Source organism: Crocodylus siamensis, chromosome 1 (assembly GCF_052110815.1).
Source record: "Crocodylus siamensis isolate JL-2025a chromosome 1, ASM5211081v1, whole genome shotgun sequence".
NCBI lineage: Eukaryota > Metazoa > Chordata > Crocodylia > Crocodylidae > Crocodylus > Crocodylus siamensis.
In genome coordinates this window covers 50725461-50744953 of record NC_143395.1, presented here as the reverse complement: position 1 = coordinate 50744953, position 19493 = coordinate 50725461, and the positions used below count along the sequence as shown (strand labels likewise).

Below are 19493 nucleotides of genomic sequence, written 5' to 3'. Positions count from 1 at the left end.
GAGTAAAATCTAGCTTCTGTGGCAGAGCTGTAGAACAACTAGGGTGGATTAGGAACAAAAGGCCTGAATAGCAGAGTAGGAAGGAGCCAGGGTTCCTCCGCTGCTCTAGTAGATATACCTGGGCTTACTTTAAGGGCAGTTGCAGAGATCAGACAAAGCTGATCCCAAGCAGGCATCCCAGCTTGAGAAACATCATAAAATTTGTAAAGTTTTGTTAAAATTTTGCCTGAAAGGCATTTCTTAGGGGTGTTTTTCAAACCCTTCAAAACTCAGTGGAAAGGTCCCCCTTCACTTCCCTGGGCTTAGAACCTAGACAGAGAAAGTTGTGTTATGTGTAGAGCGACACTTCAATGTCAGTCATTGGGAAAACTGTCTTTGCATGTTTACAGCTTTTCCTGTATCATTTTAACAAGTTTTTGTATTTAACAAAATTATTATTTTATGCTGGAATGTTAAGATTCGGCATGTTTCAGTAAATGAACTTTCTTGTGTATCACTCTATATATTCTCTTTTCTCATGGGCATGGGTGAGTTATGCAGATAAGAATTACAATGAACTGCTTTCTTTGATGCATTTCAGTGTTGAAACCAATTACATGTTTTTCCTCATCTACTGATTGTTTTGAATAAATATGATCTCTGCAAGATTAATTTAAAATAACTATGTATTCAACATGGATCTGTTGGGTTTTTTTAACATTTAGAGATACTCCTTCACTTCCTGATAAAGCATTTTCAAACTTTTAAAATAGGCTACATTTCCCCGGTACATTTTGGTACTCATTTTTTGCATACAAGTACTCTGTGTGCATTAAAGTATAATTAAACGTGTTATATTACCTAAGGGAAAATATTGCCTGTTAAGGCTGAGGGATAAAAATGCTAGGAGGTTACAAGTTCCATTTAGATGGCATCCACCAGGGTCTTTGTTGTCATTGATCCTGACATTCATGCAATGTAGTAGAGCTCACTGATCCGTACTCTTATCATCTATCTTTCAGGATTTGAAGGTGCTTACTGTGAAATTGACACTGATGAGTGCATTTCCCATCCATGCTGGAACCATGGTCTCTGTGTAGATGGGGTTAATAGTTACAGGTGAGAACTTTGAATACGGAAGCTATGTATTATGAGACAGAGACATTATAATATTAATGTTGATACTCTAATTATTTTTTCCTCTCTGTTTTTGTTCCATGACTTTGTCTGAATTGTTTGCTTGTTTGTTTGATCAATTTGATCCATTATACTTTCATAATACTCCCTGATTTCCTTAAACTAAAACCAAATGCATTTTTATGATGACAGTCATTCTAATAGCATTTTGGGGAAAACTATTTTTAAAAAAACCCAAAACATTGTTGCTTTCATAATTATAATAAATGGAAAAGTTTGTCACATTCAGCCAGTGCCACTTTATTTGCCAGATGTTCCTGTCAACATGGCTTTTCTGGGTCACAGTGTGAAGTGGACATTAATGAATGTTCATCAAGACCCTGCAAAAACAATGCAACCTGCCTAGATCTTATAAACAGGTTAGTAACTAAAGCTTCATGAAAACCAGTTACAAATTTATTTGTGTATAAAATCAGCCCACTAACTTTGATAGTACTTGCAATGTTCATTAGTGACAAATATATGTGAAAAGTCATATTCTTCTTCATATGAATATTTGCAGAAAACACAGCAATGGAGCTATTTACAAGGATTGTCATTGCAGAAAGACTTATTCATATTGTTTGACTCTTTTTAGCATTTACCATGGGCAGCTGGTCGGGGGTCCCCCTGCGGCTGATCTTGACAACGGGGGGGTGGGGGAAGTGATCATGCCAACCTAGAAGGACAGGCAGAGCTCCCAGAAGTACCAGTGATACTTCTCCTAATGCCCCCACTCCCCAGCTAGTGCTTGCAGGGGGGGATACCAGCACTCCTGCTGGGCACCCATGTGCGCCCCCTACACATTGCCACTGGTATTTCTATAATATATTCATATACAATTTTAAGTAATAACCCATTTTATAAAAAAAAGATCACCAATGCATAAGCAAGGGACATTTAAGTGCCCATTTATTACAGGAATAGAGAATTTCTGCACAGAAATAAAACCCTAAATCATCTGATCAAAGAACAGAAACAATGTGAGTTACTTATTTGTGCTGTTTAGCTGGCCTACTGCTAAATCTCAAACAGTGAATACTAATAGCATCCATTTCTTGTTAATCAATAGGCTATATTTGTTCAGAGAAACTATTTTCTTAAACAGTTGGAAATAAGCATCAGATTGTTAAGAATCCTACCCTGTGTGTAGGTAATTCTCAGTGAAAATGGATACATGATTCTGCTGTCAAATAAATTATTCAGTTATTAGTTTGGCCATTTAGTAATTACCATTTGTGGCCAGATTTTGCCTATACTAAAATAAGATTAGGCATATCCAACTGTGTCAGTTGCTTACAACTGAATTCTGCCAAATTTGGTAGCAGAAGAAAAGAGGGTGAGGGCAAGTGGTAGTGATGTTGTCCTTTTTGTGCTCTGGACCAGCACGAAAGTGACAACTCTAGCAGGAGCCATACTGAGAAGCCACTGAACTCAGAGTTCATTGTGCGTGAAGTACACATTTGAAGAAGTGTGAAACCCTCTGAACCCCACCTGGATTCATCCCTGCTTATACCTGATGATCTATGTGAGGATATGAAGTTGGCTTTGGTGCAGCTTGTCCATAGTTTAGAATCAGGAATATTAGCCGTCAGGTACAACGATTGAACTGAAATCCTGTTATTCTCTACCTTCACATAATCAGCTTTTCTTTGTAAATGTGTGTTGTGTTTAGGTCTAAGACATTGTAGTTATCAATACACATACACACACACGCAACTTTAGCCATTCTTTCTTTCTTTTTAGTTTGCGCTGAACTTACTGAGCACAGTTTTTCTACTAATTTAAAAAAAAACCTGTGAATCACACTATTTACTTCAGAGACATGGAAATGAGTGAAGTCTGTTGATTATTTTAACATGGTTGGTGATAAGGAATCAAAGCTAAAAAAACAACCATATGGAAAGCTTTGCAGTGCTTCAGTAGATCATATTGTTTGTTTCTATTGATTTCTCTTTATCTTTTTCTCCTTTCCCTGAGATTCTCCTGTAATTGCACACCTGGATACTATGGGTCACTCTGTGAACTGGATATAGACGAGTGTGAAGTTTTGCCTTGCTTACATGGAGGAAGCTGCTTAAACAAGCTTGGAGGCTACCTGTGTCTTTGCCTCCCTGGATTCACAGGTATAATTCATTCCCTGAATGTGAACCTGTTTTCACAAGGAAGGTGGTTATCACCTCTGTTCTGCATTTTTGAATTGTTGCATAAGGAAAGACATTCATCTATGCCTAGGGGAGTGCAGGAGATCACCTGATTATTAGGGGACAAATCCAAATTAATTCAAATGGAACTTTGAGTCAAGTCTATTTACATTATTTTTGATTTATGATTTCTCAAGTCATCCAGATATTTAACTAATGCACATTAGAAGAAAGGTCATACAGCACAAAAGAAAAAGCAATGGCTTCTTAATTCAGCCAAAAAAATATATTGCAGGTGGAGAGTAAATTTTATAGACAGATTGAAATATTCTTTTGCTAAAATGGATAGGTTTTATCCATTTTTGTATCTATAATAGTTGAACATAAATCTTGATCATGGGAAATATAGCATATTGCCACCGAAACCCCAAAATTAATTTGTCTTTTGGATCTTCAAACTATTGAGACTTTGAATTCATTAATCTAGATGGTTGGTATCATTGCCTTTAGTATTGAGCTTTAAGGTTATTCAGGAGTAATGGTGAATTATCTAACAGGTGGTTTTGTAGTTTCATAGTTTCTACGGTCAGAAGGGACCTGAGCAGATCATCGAGTCTGATCCCCTGCCATGGCAGGAAAGAGTACTGGGGTCAAACGACCCCAGCAAGGTCTACATGTAGCCTCCTCTTAAAAACCCCCAGGGTAGGAACCAGCACCACTTTTCTTGGAAGTTGGTTCCAGACCCTAGCCACCCTGACCGTGAAGTAGCGTCTCCTGATATCTAGCCTAAACCTACCCTCTGCCAGCTTGTGACCGTTATTCCTGGTCACTCCTGGCGGTGCTCAGGGGAACAGGGACTCCCCCAATGCCTGCTGGTCCCCTCTGACTAGTTTGTAACAGGCCACTAGGTCCCCCCTCAGCCTTCTCTTTTGGAGGCTGAACAGGTTCAGGTCCCTGAGCCTCTCCTCACAGGGCCTGCCCTGCTACCCCCTGATCATGCGAGTGGCCCTCCTCTGGACCTTCTCCATGATGTCCACATCTCTCCTGAAGTGTGGTGCCCAGAACTGGGTACAGTACTCCAACTGTGGCCTGACCAGTGCCACATAGAAGGGGAGGATCACCCCCTTGGACCTGCTTGAGATGCATCTGTGGATGCATGACAAGGAGTGGTTGGCCTTCCTGACTGCATCCCCACACTGCCGGCCCATGTTCATCTTGGAGTCAATGATGACTCCAAGATCCTTTTCCGCCTCTGTGCTGACAAGCAGGGAGTTCTCCAACCTGTAGGTATGGTGCCGGTTGTTCCTCCCCAGGTGCATCACTTTGCACTTGTCAGTGTTGAATCCCATCCTATTCTTGTCCGCCCACCCCTGTAACCTGTCTAGGTCTGATTGGTGCTGTACTGAAATATTTCTAAAATCACTTTGGTATTCTTTTAACTATTCTGCATATATCAGCATGAGTAATATGAATGCTTACTACTTTGGCAGAATTTAATGTCAAAATATTTTGTGTAAACATTAAAAAATCAGCATGTTTCTTTGTTAAAAATATATCACATTGTTAGAAGCCCTAACTGGGCAGCATATGAGGTTACCAGTGTGAAATACTAAAATTAAGGGATCATTTCCATTAGGTCTCTAGAACAAGTCGTATTTTATATTTAAGATTGTCCACTTACAGGCATAGTCAAGAGGCTGTAAATTGTATTTAAAAGACTGGAGATAGATTAGGTAATGGGGGATAGGTTGGAGAATTTTCTTGTACCTGAAACTGGGACATATTTTGAGGAAATGAGCATCCTTCTGCTATTACTCATATTTGTAGGAAGATGTGCTCTGGAGAATATTTTGTTGACATCTTTAATGACAGGGCAAAGAGAACAATTACAGTGGTACTTGTTAGGGCTGTGCAAAATTCCACTGGCTGTTTCATTTCAATGCTGTTTCAATTCATTTCAAGCTTGAAACAGTAAAATTAAAATGAAACAAAGGCTTTTGAAACAGCCTTGAAACAAAATGAGGGCAGTTGAAACATTTTGAAAGTTTTGAAATGTTTCGAGTTTTGAAGCTGAAACTGGGCTTGCTTGCAGGGAAGCAGAAAGTAAGGAGAGGGAAAGGGAAGAGGAGGGAAGGTGGGGAAGGACTGCTCTCACAAAGACTGTGTAGCTGGCCAGTGACTGTGATCCTCCCCTGAGGTCCCTTCCAATCCCAGTGCTCTGGGTGAGGGATGGAAAAACAGCATAAAAGACAACATTGTTTGAACTGGCCTGATTTCTGCTTTGGGGTCTGATAGTTACTAAGCTATCTTCCAACAGCTCAGGAGCATTACACAACAAAGGCTACTACTAGCATGGATTTGAAGGATTTCCTACATGCTAGCCTTGCAAGTGGGATTCCAAAATAACTTTCACTTTCTTCTAGACCTTTTTATTTTATTATTATATTCATCAGTTTATTCTTTTCAATTTTATAATTATATTGGATATTACACTCTAGAATTTATATAGGAAGGGAGATACATTTATATTTCATTTGTATAAATTTAGATGCTTGCAGCATATTACATACATTATAGAATTTATATAGGTACACAGATACATTTTTATATTTGTATAAAAACAAGACACTATGAAATACCATGCAGTGTGGTGGAAAGGCAGCTGGCAGTCTTCAGGGAGAGGCAGAAAGGGAGTAGAGGGAGAGGTGCAAGTTCCCTCCGGAGAGACAGCATCTTTTCTACAACTAGCAGGGATGAGACTTCCAGAAGTGGCAAGGAGAGGGAAGCAGTGCCAGTGCCACTGCCTCTGCCTGAGACTGCATCCTCTCCAAGGATGCACCAGCCATAACCCACTTCCCCCACCAGTACCAACATGACAGTCTCCTCCAACCCCATTTCACTTCCCATGCTGAGTTGGAATCAGCTGAGTTTGTGCTCCACACCCCTCAAGTTTCAAGCAAGTTTCAAGAGCAAGGTCTTCTTCCCCAGACAGCACTTCAGAGGAGGCTGAGGTAGAGGTTGCAGAAGCAAGCAGTTTAGCTGAGTCCACTCCTCCTGCTGTGCCTCTGCCTGCTGAAGAGGGGGAAATTGCAGCATCCACACATATACCTGCACCCCAGAAGTGAGCAGGTAGTTTGGTCCGGGATCATTTTGAGCTGGCAGATGATCCCACTAGCAGATGTGGATGGTCAGTCATTCTTCTTAGTTGAGCAGCCAGGGTTCAGGCAGCTCATGGTACTCATGATCCCATCCTACCAAGTGCCTGCATGCACCACCTTCAGCAGGACAGTAGTGCCCTTCCAGTATGAGACATACAAGGAGTACTTGAGGGAGGAGCTGTGCAAGGCAAGTCCAAAGGTGGGGTTACACTTCACCTCAGACATCCGGAGCAGCTGGGGTGGAGAGCATGCCTACCTCTTCCTCACAGGGCACTGGTGTGACAAGTAAGGCTGTTGGTGGGCTCTGTTTCAAGCTGAGGTGATGGATGAGTCCCACACAGCAACAGAGATTATGGGTGCCATGAACCACTTGGTACAGGGGTGACTCATTGGGTAGGACAAACTCACTCATGTGTTCATGGTCACTGACAATGGGGCCAATATGGTCAATGTGGTCTGTGATGCTAACTTTGTTGGTATCTGCTGTGTGGCATACAAGTTTCACTTCATTGTCAGGGACACCTTGGAAGGGGGACAGGACTTCCAGTGATGGTGCCAGCACCACCAGCAAGCTCATTTTCAAATGCAGGAAGGTGGCAGGCTACTTCCATTGGAGCATCAAGGGGAGCAAGATGCTGCAGGACAAACAAGCAGAGATGAACATCCTACACCACAAAATCATGCAGGATTTGGAGACTTGATGGAACTCCACCTACCTGATGCTTGAAAGGCGGGTGGAGCAACAAAAGGCCATCCATGAGATGCTCTTTCTTAGGGAGATTGGGATCAGTGCCCCCCTTAACAGAGCTGAATGAGATACAGATCTTGGTGGTCCTCAGGCCCTTCCTTGAGGCCACCAAGACACTTAGCACTGGCGATGGCCTCCTTACCCAGGTGATCCCCATAGTGAGGGAACTTCAGAGCCAAATGGAGAGCTTCCAGGGGATCAATTGTTTCTGGCTGGGGCAAGCCGCTGTCACCAGATGTGCAGGCACTGGTGATGTGGTTGAAGGAGAGCATCAGGAAATGGTTTGATCCCTTGTTGTCAAGTATGGGCCACATGCAGACTGCCATGTGTGACCCAAGGGTGAAGGTCCCCATATACAGCAGCCAATGCCTGAATCAGTGTATGGAGGTGCTGGTGAAGACAGACAGGAAGGCAGAATGGTGGAGGCGGGCAGATGTGGAAATGGAGGATCCACTGTCTCATACTAGCATGCCATCCACCAGGCAGTCTCCTCCTCCACCACAGGTGCTGCCAATGTGGACCAAGAGCATGGCTTTCATGGTGGGGTCCAGAGGCACCAGACCCCACCATCAGACAGGTAGTGCTCAGGCCTTGGTGGCTGCCTATCTCACCAAGGACATGGAGCTGCTGCTATGCAACCCCCTGGCCTACTGGGCAAGATGCAGCCACCTGTATCCAGATATCCCCATGGACCTGCCCTGTTTATCAACCAGTGTTTTGAATGAGAGGGTGTTCAGCATTGCTGGGGGTGTAGTGACACCCCACCACACCTGCTTGGATCCTAGTTTGGTGGAGCAGCTGGTGTTTCTCAAGGTGAACCTCCTGTTCCTGGGGTTCCCTAGGTTCCAGGTGCAGACCAAGTGAATGCCACCTTCCTCACTCCATCTGCACCTATTTCCTGTTTTCATTTTTTAAAAGCCATTTAATACCCGACTCTCAGAGCTGGAAGCAGCACTCACTGCATCACCAGCCAGCAGGGGAAGAACATGTCTTTGCTGAGCTTCCATGACAGGATGAACTTGGAGGCATGGGCATGGCAGCCCCAGGAAATACCAGGACCAAGGATCCCCCTGAGGAAAGGTTGGTAGGAGATGCCATAACCTCCAGCTACCACATGCATGCACACAGTCCTGGCTGGGGAAAGCCCACATCCTTGACAGGCCTGAGGCTTGCTGGCTGCAGTGAAGTTGTGAGGCTCCAGGTGAGATCAGCTTACCTGCCTGGGATGCTAGCTTTCAGGTTGCAAAACCCTTTGTCAGGCTGAGGAAGCACCTGCAGTTGGTGTGTGCATGAGCTCTTCCTGATAGAAGGGATAGTAAAGAAGCCAGAAGCTGGCATGCAATGGAGGCAAGAAATCCAGTCAGTGAAGTGGAAATGGAGGCATCAGGGGGTTGAGGTACAGGCTGTGGGGGGAAGGGGGACATAGCAGTGCAGGTAAAAGTAAAACGTTATCTGGGGAGACGTCTGGCTGGCCGTAGTGTGTCAGAATTCCACTGTCTATATTGAGTCCATGACTTTCTGTACCTACTACCTAGGAGACTCTAATGAAGTGAAGTTAATAGGCCCAACTGTGAAAAGTGACTTCTTTACTATTCCTTCCATCCAGAAACAGCACACACACACACACAGTAACTCATGTGCTTCCTCAGCCTGACAAAGGGTTTTTTTCAACCCAAAAGCTTACTAAGATATATTTCTGTAACTAACTATTCAATTGGCTTGCTGAAACATACCAGATTAGATTGACCCAAAGGAAAGGGCCTTGCCTGCCAGTGCCATGTCCTTAGACCAACACCTCTAGCACCTAACCGGAAGGAGGCAGGGCCCTGGGCATATCTAATCCCCAGGTCTGGGTCTGGCAGAGAGAGTTCTCTGGCAGCTGCTGGAGAAGAAGCTCCTGCAAAAGAGGATGAAAGGCTCTGTCACAGTTTGGCTGCCTGAGATGGTGCTGGTACTATTGTGATGCTTACTAAGTTATTACCTATTGTCATTTAAAGTGCTGGCCTGGACTGAGGCTGTAGGGGAGGAGGAGACCTCATTGGGGCACACTACCATGTGGTGTAGAGGCCCGAGCACTGGTGTGGGCACACCTTACACACACACAGTGTCACCCATGTCACAAGTTTTGCTTTTCAGCAGCCTGAGGTGCAGTTTCCCAGAAACTCCTGCACCTATCTCCTTGAAAGCTGTCAGGCTTTGTGACAGGGGCAGGCTACCATGCCTGTAGTTTTCACCCTGTTGTGCCTTAACACACACACATGTAACACAAATTTTTCTTGTCAGCAGCTTGAGGTGTAGTTTCCCAGAAACCCGTGCACCTGTCTCCTTGGAACTTGGCAGGCTTTGTAACCTTAGCAGGGGCTACCATCTCTGCAGTTTTCACCCTGCTGTGCCTTAACTGCACCTTAATACCTTAACACATGTGACACAAGTTTTGCTTTCAAGATTTTGAGGTGCAGTTTTCCAGAAACCCCTGCACCTATCCCCTTGAACCTTGGCAGGCTTCATGCCCTCAAAAGGGGCTACCATATCTGTATGTTTCATCAGAGTCAGGCAAGAAATTACAAAATCATAGGCAGTTTCATACTTTCCTATTATAGCCTATGGGCAAAATATCAAAACAGCATTGAAACAGTGCAACAGTTTTGATAAAACAAAACAGAACAGAAGTTTTGAAACACTGTTCCATCAAAACACTGAAATGGAAGTCAAAATGGAATGGTGCTGTTTTGCACAGCCCTAGTATCTGTTGTGCATGACAACTTTCTACGTGATAGAAATTTGAGGGATGATGTTACTGAATGAACAATGGTAAAACTGCCATACTAAGTCAAACTAAAGTCCTATCTAACCCAGTTATCTGTCTCAAAAGTTGGCAATTATTTTTGATCTATCAGAAGGCATTTTCTCCAATCCAAGGTAAGCATAGTTTCTTGTAGAGCTTTTGGCTGGAGGTGCACTTAATCTGAATTTGTAATATTATTAGCCATTATTTTTATCACTTTATATACCTAGTTTTGTAAGTGTGTGTACACTATTTCTAGAAGCTAATAAAACATTGGACATTAATTTAAAAAGCACGAGATTTAGAAGCAGTTTTACTATATACATTTTTAGTATCTGGCAATGGAGTGTAGTTTAGTCCCTTTCTCTTAACACTTTTTTCTGATCAGTGAGCAGGTGATGTCACTGTACTGAATAAGCAACTGAAGGAATAAATGCATTTTCACCTGTCACTTAATTATAACCAGGGATCTTGGTTTTCTCTGTTTAAAAATAACAAATTCTCTAAAAAAAACCCAAAATCCAGGATTAAAACACTCTGTGTGTGTGTGTGTATCAATTAAACACAGTGTTATTTTGAAGCCTATCAGTGCCTCAATCACTGTAATAAAATAAATTCTAAAGACCTGTAAATTTTGGCATTTGATTTCGGGTTTTTTATCATGGAAAATCAGAGTTCCTCCTGCCCCCTTTGCTCACCAGGATGCAGGTCCAGTGCCTGACTCCCAACCCAGAGCCCCCCACCCCTGCGGGTGCCCCTCATATTCCCCAACCACAGCCCCCTAACCCTACTGGTGTCCCTCACTACCCACCCACAGCTCCCTGGTGCTGCTGGTGACCCTCACTTCACACCCACAGCCACCTGCCCCCACACAGGCCCGCTGTATGGTGCCTCCAGTTGCCAGGGCCATGGAGTCAGGGACTCGGGTCCATAGCCCCCCATCCCTCTCATCAGCACCTGAGGCCTGGCTGCTGCCCATGGGAGGTGGTGGCTACTGCAGCATGAACAGGGAGCAGAGTATGGATGTCAGCTTCCCCTCCCCTATGAGCAGCATGGCTAGAGCAGAGCCTGTGGGGTACAGATGCAGGCTGCCCAGTCCAGGTTTTCTCAGGGTTCCCCAACCTGCTGTTCTTTCCCAGGACCTCTTTAGCCCACCAGGCAGGACCCAGCATGGCAAGACAAGGCAGTACCAGGAGGGGAAGCTCTTTGCTGCCATGACCCCTGCGCCACCCTGGCAAAGTACCCTCTGTCTGACCAGTAGCAGCAAGGGGAACAACTCCATGCCTCTGCCCCCGCTGCTTCTGGGTGGGCAGGGGGCACCTTGTCAGGGAAGCATGAGGTTCACAGTGATGGCACCAAGGTTCCCTGCTCCACTCAGCCCTGCTCTGCCAGCTCCTACACACAGGGCTATGGAGGCCCTGGGGGGAGGGCACCAGGGTGGGGAGCCCAAGCCTACAGTGGGCAGCTTGGCCCCACCTCCACCCCATGCACAGATCTGGGGGGCATGTGCCTCACATGCCTCTTCAGGAGTGTGTGCAGTGGTGGGGAACCAGCCTCTCCCACTGCCTTCCAGATGAAATGCCTGTGGCCCCATCCCATTCCCCACTGGAGCCCTGCAGCCATACATAGCTCCAAGCACCACACACCATGCACCGCCCAGGCTGGGCAGCAGCCCCAGCCTCAGCCCTGCCCAACTCACACTCTCCCTCCTTACAGGAGCCTCAATTCCCCCTACCCCTGCCAGACTTACCTGTGGGAGCTGCTCTCCAGGCTCCAGGCACCCCTTGCCTGACTGTCCTCTTCCCACTCCCCCAGCCCCCCCTGGAACTCTGCCAGCCCGCAGAGAGCTCTTTGCAAAATCAGAAAATGCATGTGTTTCTCCATTAAAATGAAAAATTTGCATTTTTCTCAGTTAAAAGGGAAAATCTACTTTTTTCCCTATTTTTTCCATGGGAAATGGAAAACCTGGATTCCTGACTATGACCTATTTTTTCCCTATCATATAATTTTCAGGGTATAGAATAGAACATAATTATTTGAGGTTTGCCTTGAATTTGTCCCCTTCCCACTGCTACATCAGGGAAAATAAATCTGGGGGTATCTAGCAGCTCTCTTACCCTCTTCCCCCTTCCAGCTTCTTCCTCCTGTAGCCCCTTCCTTATCAGACCCTCCTCTTCTTGAGCACATGGAAGTGAGGGACAAATCTGAAAACACTGATTTTAAAATAAACATTCCTGTAGAAATTTAGGTAATCTAGAACAAATTAATTTTACCTTTTTCAAAACTGCTGCAAGTTTTAACATGAGTCCTCCATAAACACACTTTTAAGCAAAGCAGCAGTTTTGTACCTACTTATATATAGGTATAAACTATGCATGATATTATTCCAAAGCCAAAAGACTCATGATTTACCTTACAGGTCATTGGGATGGTCAACACCAGAGAACAGCATCTCAGTAGCATTTCAAGCCATGGTGACCCCGTAGCTCAACACTGCTCAGTACATGTGTATACACCAGATATCCCCAACAGGGGAAACATGTGCTTATTAACCCTCACTCATGACTAGAAGTATGTGTTTGTGTCACAAGTCTTGGAATCCTCCAAAATGTTATATGCAGATGAGGTCCGGGACAATCAGGTCTGGCTCTACCTAATGGAGTGTAGGGCCACACTAATCATATGAGACAGGCTGAGAGAGGGCAACAGAAAGATTCTGAATGAACTATTTGGAGCCCCATTTGGTGATGTTTGTCAGACATTTAAGGCTGGTAAAAAAACAGAAATAACTGAAAATGGGAAAGAAAGGCACAGTTCAGCTGTGGGAGTAAAGGGTAATATCAAAATGTATTTAGTGTAGTGGCTCACCATGCCTTGAAAAAGAGTCAGAGCACTAACCTATCCTTGTGGTAAGTTTCCATCAGTATGATTGCCCAATATGGTCCATGCATTTTTAGTCACGCTCAGTGTTAGCTGTGTTTAATAAATTAAAATAATTTGGTTTCCCTTACTGAGCACATGCTGTTTTTAGCAGACATTTAGTGATAGACAGTGTATTTAATGAGAGTTCCTTGTATGCTAATCTTAAATGAGGAGTTTTTCACTCACGCTGCTTAGGGGGAAGAGGGGGGTGGGGAATGGTGTCTTATATTTGAGTGAATAAGGTATGCTGTTAATCAGGAAAGAATTTCTTTGGTAATGTGTTTTGATGCTTTTATTAGATTGTATCTTATATTTCATATTTTGCTTTATGGAAAGCACTTACTAGCTGGGTACAAAATGTCCTCATTCGTTACTGTGGAGAAATCAATATCGCAAAAATGGTATTTGCTAGTAGACAGAAATGCAAATTTCCCATAATGCATTTGTCTACATCAAGAAACTGGAAGGAATTTATTGACAGCTTCAGATATTGAAAATTTTCATTTTTAGTATTTATAATATACATTTAATGACAAGTCTGCTTTTAATATTTTTATTGGTTTTATGTCCCCTAAATCATAAAAAAGGAAAGCATTCTTTGTAAGAGTGCCAATTTTTACAACTTTGTATATTAAAAAGGCACTTTAAAAAGTCAGTATGTCAGCATTTTAAAGGTACTGCAATTATACCACTATACACAGGCAATATATTTACACAATTAAAAGGCAAATGCATTTTCATCTCTCCCTTTAGTATTTGCTAATATATCTCTAAGGAGTTGTGGTGAGAAGGGCAGGGCATGGTTAAATACATGTACACCAAGTATGAGAGTGGATTGACTTAAAGTGAAGTAGATCACCAATTTTTAATCATGGTTTAAATCAGCAACAAGTAACCCATTTTAACCACTTTTTAAAGAGTAAAACCAATTTTAAACTCATTTTGCATTTTTACTTTTTATTCATTTTTCTAAAGCAACAGTCATTCCCATTGTTTCATAATCATTAAAACATATCAATAAATATAGTCTTTGTACTACATTTGACATTTCCTTTTTCTAAATGGAAGGGCACAGCATGTATGTGTGTGTGTAGGTGTGTGAATTAAAGATTTAGCTTACCTTGCATTTATTTAGATTCAAATTCATTATTTTTATTAGATTAGAAAATGATGAATGATGCATTTCTATATGAGTAGATAATGACTCCTTCATTTCTGATTTGGAAAGAAATTATTATCCAATTACTATTCACAAAAGTACCATTTTATTTATTTATTTATTTATTTATCATCTATCTATCTTATTTCAATAGAACTAACTGCCTTAAATAGGCTAAATGCATGTGGGGAAAAATAACTTTAAGCACACATGAAAAATTGCATTATTAGATGAAACAAGCATTATTTGTATTAAGGATACTGAAATCACTATTTCTAGTTACCATGTGCTTCCAGTATTTTGGAAGTCATTGATCTAATCTTTTCACACTGATTTTTTATTCATGTGCTGAAAGTAAATAAAAACTTTTCTGCTTTTTCAATTCCCTATGAGTTTTTCTACTTTAAATGGGATAATCACTGAATTGAATAAGTTTAATACATTGCAATGAAGACAGTAAATTTCTGAAACAAAACAAATTGAAATAAAAAATATTCTCTCTATTTCTGCAAAAGGAGCTATTGTTATCAACTGCAGATTTTTGCCTTCAGCAGACTCTGGGTTGGCTTAACTTGTGAATTCTAGTAAATCAGTAATTTGACTTTCTTAAAAGTCTAGTTGCAAAGATGTACTACTTAATATAATATTTTATTTCATTTAAATCATTCAAAGATACTAAGATTACAGCTTGTCATAGGTTAGTCATCTTGTTATTGCTTTCAAATAGTTTTGGTTTTGTAAATAAAATGTTGTATAGCTAATATAAATAAAATCCAAAGGTTTTTCTTTCTTTTTTATTTTTAAGTATACATTTTCATCCCCCATGATTAATATTACACGACCTGACCCTCCACTCCACTTTCTTGTACTTTGTAGGCATGAACATCGGCTGCTATATTAGTATTAGTGTGGAACTTGATTACATATGAAGCTATTTTACATATGGTTTACACAAATATATCTGACTGGGTATTTTTGTTTGTTTTGGTTGATATTTAGTTTTGTTTTCTGGGGCAAATAATATATCCACCAAAATTGCAAATCCAGATCCATTATAAGTGATCACAAAATTGCTTGGACTTCAGCATATGGTTTTATCCAAAACTGAAGAGCATTGGAAAAATAAAGGCAGACAAGGTTCTTTGGGTAGATGTAACATCTCTTATTAGACCAACAAAATAGTTGGGAAAAAATTGTTCTTTTCAAGCTTTTGGGTGCTAACACCCTTCTTCAGGCATATAGAGAGACTTTAGTTCAAGCACCCCTTCACCATTTTGAAGTGCAGGGATGCTGATACACAAGATGATGCAGCACTTTAATTTGAGCAGTTCTAATTAAATTGCCCTCCTCCCCACCTATACATGTAAAAGTATCCTATAATACTGCACAAGGTGAAGCAGGAGGGGAAATTATTGATAAAACTTTTAATCACTATGCTTTCAAATAAGTATTTGTGTTAGTTAAATACTTGAATGTAGAAATATTCTTCAGTTGTATAATTATTGAACAAAGCCATTCCAATGTGCTGCTAGAACACTTCATTATTCTGTGTTTATAGCTTCTGAAATAATTGGAGAAAGAATGCAGCACAGAAAACTTACCAGTACATGGGAATTTTAACTATGTATTTTAGCTAAAAAACCCCCACTTCCTTAGTTTTTCTTGTATGAAAAACCATTATTCAGTTGTATTTTGACTACCTGTGAAAAGTAATGAAATATTCTGAAGTGATTAAGTAGCTAACTTAAATCCACAAACAGAAACATCTACAGTTAAAGATTAAGCCTTCACTGTCTAGTCACGGTGGGGTACCATCCCTCAACTTCCTTGTGCTGTACATAGATATTGAAGGTATAATCCTTATCTGTATATTTCATATTTTTCAACTATAAGACAGATGTGATGTTTTCACATATGGATTATAACTTATTTAAATTATCAGTCATATCGCAATGATTTCACAGTGGTAAAGTACTAATGCTTTTCTCAAGTTAATTACCAATTATTTTATTTTAAGGGAAAAAAGCTATTTTCATCAATACGAAATGCTTTAGGAGAGAGCACAAGTAGCTTAGACAGTATTTCTCATCAGCAGTACAAGTCAATAAAAGAAAATCAAAGAAATCAAACCAGGGAATCAAAATGGAAGGTCTTTTATAATATAGATAAAGGTCTTTGCAGCCCTGAGCCAATAGGAGTTTCAGTTCATGGAAAAATACCATATTGAGGGTTTTTTCATCTTATGTTTTTGGGGGTTTATTGTTATATCTGCAAACAAATATGCTTCTAATCTCTTTAATACTGGTTTGCTGCACACATACACCCATGTCTATACTTACTCCCTGTGAATTAATGTTCGGTGCTGGAATGTAAGGCTTATGTACACAGGATAAATCATTTACATTGCATCAAATCATGTCCAAAATGTACTATTTTAGACCTCTTGCACAGACAAACTGGAAGGCATGCTAACCCATCTCTTATGATCATATTGAAAAACATTCTTCTAAGCTTTCCAAAAAACAACCCCCACCCTGCCCAAACAAAACACCCCCCCACCTACTAAAAGCACTATGAAATATACACCTTTTTTATTGCTAAGCTTTGAATCCTGGCTTCCCTTTGTGGAGAGGGAGGAAGAGAGGGATGGAGAGAGGAAGCTTACAAACAGCTTTAGACTTTGTTACTCTGTTTGGTGTTCAGCATTTCCTGTCTGGAAAATAGAATATCTGTTACTTTTTTATATTTCCCACCTCTGCCAAAAGATATTCATAGCATATTTCCAGCTATGATCCTTTCACTCTCCTGTCCTTCAGGTTTCTATCATAGGCAAAATTGTGCAGAATATTGGCATTTAAATTATTAATATTATGTAGTTGAGCCAAGGCTTTGATAAAACGAATGGGGGCTGTTTGTATCTTGAAAGGTATAATTTCATATTACATTACTTGCAAACTCAAGCACACATCACTGCATCTGTTAGATTTGGGTTCATATTCTCTCTCTTGCACTCATTTGTCCTTAATCATACTATAGAAAAAATGTCCAAGGAAGATGCTAGTGTTGATGACTTATTTGTTCCTATATCTGGTTGCTGGTATTATTGTTCAGTATTATTTTAGTTGTGCTAAAGAATGTATGTGAGCAGCTTTTGTGAAGTGAAAATAATTTTATAGATAATGACTGCATAGGAAAAGAATTACAAAAGTGGGAGTATTTCAGTTGTATTTAATTAACTGTTCTAACCTCTCACTATTGTCTACAATCATTGCACAGCAAGGCTGTATTATCTGTACTCTATATTAATAAGGCACTGACAGGTTATAAATATAAATATAGTATGTGGTATAAAATATGCCCCCTATTCAGCAAAGGGGCAACACAATCTGATTTGGTGATTGAATACTAACATCATTTTATATTTTTGTCAAAGTCATTTTCTGACAACTACTGCACTATTGCCTTTTTTTCAAGTCTCTCTCTGAGTAAGTCAGTTTGATTCATTCATCTTGGGTTACCAGAATCTGGAAAGGTAAACATTTCCCTTCTGGCTTGTCATCCTCATAAAAACTAGCTGGTGAAGGGATAGGCAAAATATGGTTTTCGGTAGATATGTATCACCTTTGTTACCATGTTAATAAGTGTTTTTATTTTAATTAAATATGGAAAAAACATGAAAGATGGAGAACTGCAGCTACACATGGCCCTTTCTGGCTCCTATGTTTGCAGCTATCCCCTGGAGGACAGCAGGACCCAATGGTTCACCTCTGTCCTTGCTCACAGGAAGGGAGTGACACCCCAGGTGTGGTCTCCAGCAGACAGCGGAGTGGCATGCAACCAGGGGCTTTTGTGCATAGACAGGAGCTACTAAAGCAGCCAGGAAATGTCCTCCAAGAAAATGAATGACAACTCTACCTCATGTTCAAGCTCCCCTGAGCTCTGGGGGTCATGGCTAAGCAGCAGGTGGATACAAATCACTCCTCCACAGAGCTGGGGCTGACAACACACTAGTCTGCACCACCTGCATTCTGGTCCCACTGGTTGTCCTAGGCCCACATGGATTTACCACTGCCAGGAAGCCTGCAGTGGCCAAGCTCTGGTCTAGGTTGTGGAAGACATAGTGTGTCCCAGCACTAGTTGACCTTGTTCCACAGTAGTGAGCATGGCATGGTCTACACCAGGTCAGTGATGGCATGGCCAGAGGAGGGGTGTCAGAGCCAGAGGCAGCACCACATTGCCTAGGGTGGCTACCATACAGGACAGTCCAGTTGTCCTCTGTCTTCTATCGATATGAAACCCCATACCTTTATGTCCTCTATATTTCTTCAACAGAAAAACAAAGGAAATAAAGGTGTCGGGTTTTGTATCAATAGAAGACAGAGGACAGAGCAGCAGAAAACTGGAATGTCCTCTATGATGGCTACCCTAGCATTGCCACAGCATAGGGATAGAGTTGTAGGGGAGGGGGTTGTGTGGAAAATATGGCAACTTGGCTGTCTGTGGTGATTTGGGAACTTTTGTGGAAATAGTTTCATATTTGGTAGGGTCGGAAGGGACCTGAACAGATCACCAAGTCCGACCCCCTGCCATGGCAGGAAAGAGTACTGGGGTCAAATGACCCTAGCAAGGTGTTCATTCAACCTCCTCTTAAAGACCTCCAGAGTAGGAGCCAGCAGAAACTTCACTTGGAATTTGGTTCCAGATCCTAGCTGCCCTGACAGTGAAGTATCACCAGCCTGATATCTAGCCAGAATCTACCCTCTGCCAGAATCACCCTATGTGATTCTTATTTCTTGTCACTCCTGGTAGTGCTCGGGGGGAACAGGGACTCTCCCAATGCCTGCTGGTCCCGCCTGACTACTTTGTAAACAGCCACTAGGTCCACCCTCAGCCTTCTCTTCTGGAGGCTGAACAAGTTCAGGTCCCTTAACCTTTCCTTGTAGGGCCTGCCTTGCTGACTCCTGATCATGCAGGTGGCCCTCCTTTGGACCCTCTCCATGTTGTCCACATCCGTCCTGAAGTGAGGCGCCCAGAAATGGACGCAGTACTCCAACTGCAGCCTGACCAGTGTTGCACGGAGAGGGAGGATCACCTCCTTGGACCTGCTTGAGATGAATCTGTAAATGCGTGACAAGGTGTGGTTGGCCTTCCTGACTGTTTCCCCACACTGTTGGCCCATGTTCATTTTGGCATCAATAATGACTCTGAGATCCTTTTCTGCCTCTGCACTGCTGAGAAGGGAGTTCCCCAACCTGTAGGTATGGTGCTGGTTCTTCCTACCCAGGTGTATCACCTTGCACTTGTCAGTGTTGAAACCCATCCTGTGTTCATCCGTCCACCCCTGTAACCTTTCTAGGTCCAATTGCAGCCTATTCCTCCCTTCTAGTGTGCCCGCTTCTCCCCACATCTTAGTGTCATCTGC

At 42.0% G+C, this 19493-nt stretch overlaps 1 protein-coding gene across 1 annotated transcript in view; it reads left to right on the top strand.

Annotated features, from left to right (window-relative positions):
- The window catches only part of EYS (EGF-like photoreceptor maintenance factor), a 1897540-nt gene that overhangs the window by 746432 nt on the left and 1131615 nt on the right, over positions 1-19493 (top strand). Inside the window, exons 24-26 of the mRNA XM_090034512.1 lie at positions 1002-1098; positions 1428-1535; positions 3136-3281. Of these exons, the coding sequence (XP_089890638.1) occupies positions 1002-1098; positions 1428-1535; positions 3136-3281 (351 nt within the window). The remainder of the gene's footprint in view (positions 1-1001; positions 1099-1427; positions 1536-3135; positions 3282-19493) is intronic.